General features: G+C 39.0%; 1 protein-coding gene across 1 annotated transcript in view; it reads left to right on the forward strand.

The window, feature by feature from the left end:
* SUSD1 (sushi domain containing 1) overlaps nt 1-2591 on the forward strand; it is a 40976-nt gene extending 38385 nt beyond the window's left edge. Inside the window, exon 16 of the mRNA XM_064403881.1 lies at nt 1160-2591. Coding sequence (XP_064259951.1) covers nt 1160-1298 — 139 coding nt within the window. The 3' untranslated portion in view covers nt 1299-2591. The remainder of the gene's footprint in view (nt 1-1159) is intronic.
* Nucleotides 2592-9058: the final 6467 nt, after the last annotated feature.

Genomic DNA, 9058 nt, shown 5'->3' on the forward strand with positions numbered 1-9058 from the left:
TAGTTATAATTTACCATCAATTTAAAGCATTTCTGAGTAAGAATGTAATTTGAAAAAAACCTGTTTGAAGTCAGCCTTCTGCCCTACCTAGTTGTAAAACCATGGTCCTGTTTTAGACACTATACTCCATGATAGATGTGGCCTAGCAGGAGAAAAAGAGAGTGGAATTTGACAAGAAAAAACTGGGATCTATTTAATCTAACTGCAAAAAGGGCATTCTAGTGGTGGGTTGCTTAGCCTGACAGAGAATATTCTGCCAAGAAGCATAATATGCAAATATACAAAATGCCACTATGTAAAGATCAACTTTCTCCTGTTGGTAGTGCCAATGGTACATGTACAAAATGGCCATGTGCTTCTGAACTGTAGGAGAGGGAGGCATGGGAACAAATTGCTGTGAATGCAGCTTCTGGGTGGTCTGCAAGAGGAGGTTAAACAAACTTGTCAGTAATGACATAGCTATGGCTGATCTTGCCATGGTGTCAGGTGAATGGTCTTGGATTATTTCTTGGGGTCCCTGTAAGCTTCTGTCACAGAGTGCCACTGTATTTAAGTGCTCACCAGCTTGCCACATGTTTGCTGTCTCAGGAATTATGTTTCCACCATGGATGGAATTCAGGGTGTGAATTCCTGCTAGTGTGGTTGCTGACAGCAGTTCCAACTGTTCCTCAATAAGTAAAAGTCTGGAACTGGATTTACAAAGTGAAGTCTGACTCCTGATGTCCTTAGATATTACGCTTTTCATTTTGAAAAATGCATTAGCCCATAGTTGTTATTAAAGTGGTTTGTCATTTATACACCTTACTCCATTCCTCTTAGTTCTTTGCTTTGTTTTGTATGTGATGCCCATTCATATGCATAAGGACAGTGCCAGAACTCCTGATTTCTGAAGATCTGCACTGACATCAGTGTTGTTGGTGCCAAGGTTAACACTGGTCAGGTAATCCTGTGGTAACATATGGGAATGCTTCCTACCCATCTCACACAGGCTGTAGTGATCAGGATTTGTTAGCAGCAACATGGATCTTCAAAAAAACTTCAGAAGCATTGTCATGTATCTAATCAATATGAATGATACAAATTCCCTGTCAGGTCTATGCTTGAGTCTTGAATAATCTGTAGGATTTTTTTCTTTAACGGGAATTTTTTCTTTCTCCAGGTCTTGTCTTCACAGCTCAGTGCATCCCCCACCTGCTGCTGTAGCCTGTGAGGCTGTACATTTATCTACTACAGTAGACATGGCACAAACAGGAATTGCATCATCATTCCTAGAGACTGAAAATGTCTCTCTTCTCTGATTATGTATTCCCTGAAGTCAACATAGAAAAAAGCGTGCTCTTCTTTCAAAGCCAGCATGTGTCTGGTATCTGCACGTCACATATGTACTACAGCATGGACAGTTCAAATGTGTTTGTCACTGGAGTGAAATGATTATTGTCTTGCCTAATTCCAGATGGTGTGGTGTATAAAGGAGACCTTTCCCTCACAAGCAGGTTATCATGCATCCCATGTGTTGGTCACAGTCTTTCAGCTCTTCCAGCTGCATGAGTGCCTGATAATGAGTGCTTGTATTGTGCTTGATTACATGAATAATCCCCTGATCCAGCGGAGACTGTTTCAGGATTAACTGCTACTTTAGATACCTTTGCACACATAAACTGGCCTATTATGAACAAAAGTACAGACCTACCCTTATGCGAGATAAAGTGCCTATTGTACTTCCAGTTATAAAGGTAGAACACTTCTGTCAGTCACTTACAAGTAATGATACATCAGTAGCATGTACACTTGTTAGGCATGAAGTTGCCACATTCAATCAGTGTCAGTAAGTGATGTGTTCCAGAGATATTGCAACCATTGCTCATAGCAATTAGCAGTAATTGCAAATAATATACCAACTGCAGTTTGCTCAAAAGCTGCTTGCTTTAATGGCATGTGAAACTAATTTAAGGAAGGACCTTCCTATGTTAAGTGCAGTTTTGTTAATCTCTGTTCTATAATTACAGCTGAGTAAAGCCATTAAATCATTGTCTAGTTAATTGGCTGGTGTGTAACATCTGGTTAGAGTCACTTAATAAAGTACAATTAACCAGTTTCTTATGACATACTCCCAGTTAATACATTTTTTTTCTTCTGTATGAAAGAATCAAGTGGCTTTGATTATTACCACTCCTCTTCAGAAGTTGCTTTGTTATATGTTAGCAATAAAAATGTTAACTGGTGAAATAAAAAAAAAACCCAGGAGTTTTGGTTTTGTGATTTTTTTTTCCTAAGTTATGTTTTGTGTTTTACCACTTTAAATATATGCTGCACATTTTTGGAATTGTTAATTTCTGAATTGCTAAGATTCTGATGCCTACTGGTCTTAAAATTTTAGATGTTCTGTCTCTGTATAGCATGTAATTGGGGTCTTTTTGGATTTAAAGTACAACAGCATATTTCATAGTTAGAAGCAAAGAGAAGTTACAGACAAAAAGAGTTTTCAATTGCTGCATCCAGCAGAAAGTACTTTTTCCAGGTCTGGGCATACACCATTTCTGTTATCAGGCATTTCCAGAGCTGTCCTTCAAGTTAATAGTTAATAGCTAAGTAACGCCTTTGTCTACACTAGGGATTAAAAGTCGATAGCATTGCCTGTTGCTAATTGAGAAAGAATAACTAAACTGTTCATACTGGGAAACCATGCCTTAATTTTTCGGTTTCTTGTGTGGAATTTATTCTCAGACATTCCATGCCTAATTCCCTTCCTAATTCCCTTGGAATAGATTGCAGAGTTTGGTATAGAGTATGAACTGCACCACTTTATTCTGATTCAGTCTCCTGCTGCTCTGGTCCTTAGAGAGAATTCATGAGCAGCTGTTCCTGTGTAAGGGAGAGCTGGAGAGGCTGGAAATTATTTAGAGACAGATGTGCCATTCTCTGTTAAAAAGCTGAACTTCTTTTTACGCTTTACTGAGACTACCAGTGTTCCAGTGTGCTACACTTGATCAGGACTATAAAGTCCATCTTGTCAGTGGGTATAACTGGAAAACTGGACATCTTTGTGTGATCTTCAGCAGATTATTTCTTTTCTGTGTGCCTCTTATTTGCCCAAGTTGCTTTTTCATAAAATTTTCAGAGCAAGGGTTTTTTCTTACAAAACATCCATACTTCTGCTGGTAGCTGGATAACATACTTAATGACTGATTTGGACATCTCCACACAGTGTAGCTTCTTGATACCCAGGAATGGACTGATAAGGGAGAAGAGATGAGACAAGACTTTCTGTCATCTTCAATTTTCCACAACAGCTACAGTTCTGCAAGTTTCCCTCATTCCTTCTGCCTCCCTTGTCACTTTTAGCAGACCTACCTCTGGCTGTGAGCATATCTTCTTATGTGTTTATCTTATTACTTATTACTTATGTTTACTTATCTTTCTTACACCTGTATCTGTCTCAGTTAAATATAGAAAGAACAGAAAACTAATATTACCTTGCCATCCTCAGACAGATGTGCAAATGTTAACAATTGTTTTTGTTAGACCCTTGCTATACTGTTCCCAAGCTTTTCTGCTGAACTAATTGCAATGCCACATTCTCATATTTCCAGAAATTCTAGAGACATTTATAGTGATTATAGAGACATTTCTAGTACCTTCAGCTAACACTGAAATTTTTCCTTTTTTTCCAATTTTTTCTGTGCTTCCTTGGATAGGTTTTCCACACCCAGGCCAAGTAAGGTTAATTGAACTGAACCTATTGTTCAGTTTTTTTCAGATCAGCAGTTCATTTACTGCTGATCTGAACCACTTCATGGTGCTATGTTGAAATGTGCTATTGAGAAACTCATTGCTTTAGATCCATACCAATGTCTGCACTATATATGGAGTGTTTTAATCCTCTTTGCAGGAAATGGGAAATTGTTAGTCCTGGATAAACAAGTCTTGTAAACATAAGTGAAACTATTTTTTCTATTTAATTTTAAAATTGTGAAGTAACACAGGATACTGTAAAAATCCAGCACTTATGCAAGTAATTGTGATGGTATATCAAGTGAAAAAGGTTTTATTGTAAAATACAGTTTCCACCACATGTCACTGATGGGTCCTTAAAACTTTTGGTGAAATTTCTTTGTTTTGGGCATGATAAACACAGAAGTCAGCCAGGCTTGTTTGTTTCAGTATTTGTATTGTCAATCAATTGTACAAACAGGGCCAGACAAGGGAGCCGGTGTCATGGTTTTAAGCCCACAAATCCATGGAAATGAACCTTATAGCCACTCCCTCCCTCCCTTTTCCCTGCAATCCAGTGGAAAGGGGAGGAAAATCAAAGTAAAACTAGCATGTTTAATAATTGAAAATAAAACAAAATACAATAATAGTGGTGAAGAAGAATAGTGAAACGAGAGAAAACCAAGTGATGTGCAATGCATTTGCTCACTGCCCACTGACAGATGCCAGACCCCTCTCCTGAACCCAGACTGGCCGAGCTTCTGGGTGACTCCCCCCAGTTTATGCACTGGGCATGACATTCTGTGGTGTGGAATATCCCTTTGGCCAATTCAGGTCACCTGCCCAGCTATGCTTCCTCCCAGTTTGTTGGGCTTTTTGCATACCTCCTCATTGACAGAGCATGAGGCAAGGGAAAAAAACAGTCCTTGATTAAGGATAAACACTGTTTAGCAAAACCCAAAACATTGGTGTGTTATCAACACCATTCTTATTTTAAATCCAAAACACAGCACTGTAACAGCTACTGAGAAGAAATAAATTCTACCCCATCTGTAACCAGGACAGCCAGTCTGCTCCTTGTGTTTGTGTATGTTCTCAGATTTAACTATTCTCAATTACCACTCCTGTTTCCAAGGTCTTGCACTATTTTTTGAGGCCATTTCATATTCAGCATGGTTCAGTCAGAATCCAGCATGGGCCCACAGGTCTGTAGCTCAGATGAGGGGATTTCTGCTCCTAGTGATAGAACTGCTAGGAAAGTCTGTGAAAAATCTAACTGTTGCAATCCTTTCAAGGAGGGAACTGGTGTCCTTGAATATACTGAGTAGATTCTGTGAAATTAGTTGGTGATCTCAGTGCTGAGCTCCAATGTAAGGGATTAAGTGTCAGTGTTGCAGCAGTACTGCAGTTCCTAGCAGCAGATGAATGACTCTTTGGACAACACAGGCACTGTCTTTTCATTTCTGACAGTGATGAGGTCTGAGGAATCAGAGCACAATGATTTAATTTGTGGTATTGCTATTATGGAGCTATTTCCATTTTGAGGTTTAAAAAATGGCACCATTACAGTCACAGAAGAAAAAGGGGAGTCTTGCTCTGGAGTTCTCTTTTTCCTCCTCCCCTTCTTTCCTCAAATGTTTAGTGTATTTTTTCCAGAAATAGTGCCTTTCTTCCTGAAATCTCATGGTGGAATAAGGAACAACAACATTTTATTAGTGATTTCCCAACCTTGAGGCAGCAAAATTAATGCAGTTCAGTTGCAGTTCATGATTTATGTTCCCTGGAGTCCTTGTTGGATTACCATGTTGTACATTATACATGTATGATATATATATACATGTGTGTGTTTGTGCATATATATTTTTTTCTGTTTGTTCCATTGCACTTAATTAACTGAAGAGACAGTCAAAATTTCCCACCAATAGTGGAGAACCTTGGTTTCCACCCCAAGACTATCAAAAATACTAGTAGAATGAGAAGCAACAGAGAAAGAGTTATAGAAATAAAGCAAATTCTTAACAGAAAGTAATTTCCAAAGGCCCAGATTTTCTTAAGCAGCTTTTAGCATAGAATATTTTAGCCTGATTTGGTAGCAGTTCATATAAAAGTCACTCCTGCAGCCATCCTGGGAAAAGTGAAAAGGCAGTAGACTGGTGAAGATGTTCCAAGCTAATGACCACAAATCAGCTGTGCCAACACATTGAATAAAGACTAATATAACAAAAACAAAGGGTAGGGTTGGTGAAAGCCAGCTCTCATCTATCCCTTTCAACTGTGTAAAACGGCTCAGTTTTTCTCATAGCTGATGAAAACGTTAGGAAGTTTCATTTTGTATTCCTGTGAATTCTGACCCATTCTGGGTATTTTATTTTCATGCATTCACTTGTTCAGTCCTTTCTTCTAACCTGGAGTATTCCTTCATGTGCAGAAAAACAATCAGATCACTGTGGAATGCCAAATTAGTAGCAATTGTAAATATCTACTGAGAGGCACAGACACAAGGTGGGAGTGTTTAACACATTCTTTGCCTGTGTCTTCAATGTGGATAATGAACCAACGGAGTCTCAGTACCCTGAGCTGGAGGGTCTCACCCTGACTGGGAGAATGATCAACTCCCAGCTGACCCTGAAATTGTGCAGGATCTGCTGCTCCAGTTGAACATTTACAAATCTGTGGGGCCTTATGGGCTTCCTCAAAGAACTAGATGATGTCATGGCAAAACCTATCTTGATTTTTGAGCAATCCTGGGAATCCAGAGACGTCACAGGTGATTGAAGCTGATGAACATTGTTCCAAATTTGAAAAAGGGGCAGGCAAGAGGAACATGGAAATTACAGACCTGTCAGTTCCACTTCAGTGTTCAGTAAAGTTACAGAAAGATTATTTTGGGAGGTATTGAAAAACACCTGAAGAGCAACACAGTCACTAGTCTAGGCTGGCACAGCTTCATGAGGGGAAAGGGCACTGCTTATCAGACTTGATTTCCTTTCATGACAAGATAACCCACCTAGCTGATCAAGGGAAGTCAGCGGATGCCATCTTTTCAGATATCAGTAAAGCTTTCAATATTGGCCTTGCAGTATTGAAAAGCCCTTGTGGAGAAAATGTCCAGCTCACACTGAATAACTACATCACATATTGGGTGAGCAACTGGCTCAAGGGTCAGGCACAAGGGATTACAGGGAATGGGGTGACACCAGACTGGTCACCTGTCACTGAAGGGTTTCCACAGGGCTCCATGCTCAGCCCTGTGCTGTTCAACAGCTTCATAAATGGCTTGGACAGGCACTGATCTCTTCTCTGGGATAATCAGTGACAGGACGTGAAGGAGTGGCCTGAAGCTGTGTCAGAGGGTTTAGGCTGGATACTAGAAAAAGGTTCTTCACCCAGAGGGGAGGTTGGGCATTGAACAGGCTTCCCAGGGAAATGGTCACAGCACCCAGCTTGACAGAGTTCAAGAGAAATTTGGAAAATAATCTTGGGCTCATGGTGTGACTCTTGGGGATGGTATTGTGTGGGGCTGGGAATTGGACTCGATGATCCTTGAGGGTCCATTCCACTCAGCCTATTCTGTGATTCTGTGACAGAGTGCTTCAATAGTAGTTCTGCATTTTTACAGCAGAGTATGCCAATCTACAACTGGCAAATGAATATTATTATTACTATGTGGTATATATACAGCATGTTTCAGTATGACAATTTGAGTGGTTTATAGCTTAATGATATCTGGCTCCTTATAGTTCAGCTAAATACTACTTTAATCACATTACTCTTCATGGATTCAGTCTGCCAGATGTTAATTTTTATTACAATAAAACAGATTCAAAGCTAGGTCTAGATCAAGGTATACTGAGGAATTTATTTTTCTCCCTCAGATTTTCATTAAATTGCTTTGAATTTATGGAATCACCCACATTCTCACTCTGTGCCACATAACATTGTTATTTCTAAATTTAGCGCAATGAGACATATATTTACATTGCTTTAGAATCTATTGTTATGCTTTAATTCAAGGCAGAAAGAGGAGACCAGAGAGGTGAATGTATTGTGTATTTTTTCAAGAAGATTGAAACAATAGAGGTAAGAATGTTTCCTGGTGTAGCCACACCAGTATCCACAGAATCTTCAGCAGTACTATTATTTATCCACTGTTGTCTACACAGGAGGTCAGTGTGAAGCAAGGTGGATAGGAATTTCCTTCTGCACTTTGCCTTTGTGCAATTCCCTTCATTGTTTGAAAATACAATTCCGTACTTTATGTGTGTGTGTGTTCCTTCTTGAAAGAGCTCTTTTTTTAATCTGTTCAACAACAGCATATGAGATGAAATAGGATTGTTGCAGTTAGTTTAGGATCCTCTTGATCTGCTGTGCTTTCTGCTGGGACTCCTGGGATTTTTTTCATTGCACAACCTGATAATTACTGCAAGGCTGTTTAATATTTTTCAAATAAACCAAATTTTTAAACACATTTTTCATGTATTGGCTTTGGGCATTTAGCAATGAAAAGCCATGCCATCTTTGACAAGGTTCAACAAGTATTTATTCACCAACTCTATGACTTCCTGCAAGCAGCAGCTCTAGCTTCACCCAGCTTCATCCTCCAAAGCAAAAAGCAGAGTTCATGTATTGAAAAGGGGCTGCATTTAAGGTGACAGACTAAGACTTAAATTACAGTGATTTTGTAATGACGGGAGTGATGAAACCAAAACATTTGGTAGAAAATCAGCAAGCTACAATAGTAAGCTAATATGAGAAACAATCCAGTGTAAGGCCATTTAGATGTTGCTTGGTTTTGTGCAAACCTGTCACAGCAGACAAGAGTAAAGCAGTATGATAGTAAAATACTTTTGCCTCCAGGCATTTTATCTGGTACTTGGACATTCCCTTCTCAGATATTTTCCTTGCAAGTCTGCTTTATGCATTGACTAATTGCTTCCTGTATTTAGTCATATCCTTTCCTTTTAGTTATAAGCTTTCTCTGTATGGGTAAAACTTCTGCAGTCAGTATATGCTTCATTATAGGAATAAAGGCATGGTGAAAATGGTTTCAAATACTTTGATACAGTGTCTAGAGACTATAATACTTAAAAGTGATACTATTTCTCAGCACTCTAAACATCAGGTGCTGGTTTTTAATTTTTTTAAGACTTCCACTCCCTCTTAACAATCTTACCTCAGCAGCCATTAAGAATCTGAAACTCTAATACTGAACTTCACTTCTATATCCCTTTCCATTTTTAAAGTCTATTTTCCTGTGAGTGGCATATGAGTCAAGATTTAGAAACACAGAATCATAGAATATCTGAAGTTGGAAATGACCCATACAGACCATTAAGTCCAACTCCTT

The sequence above is a fragment of the Passer domesticus genome, chromosome Z (assembly GCF_036417665.1).
Source record: "Passer domesticus isolate bPasDom1 chromosome Z, bPasDom1.hap1, whole genome shotgun sequence".
Classification (NCBI taxonomy): Eukaryota; Metazoa; Chordata; class Aves; order Passeriformes; family Passeridae; genus Passer; species Passer domesticus.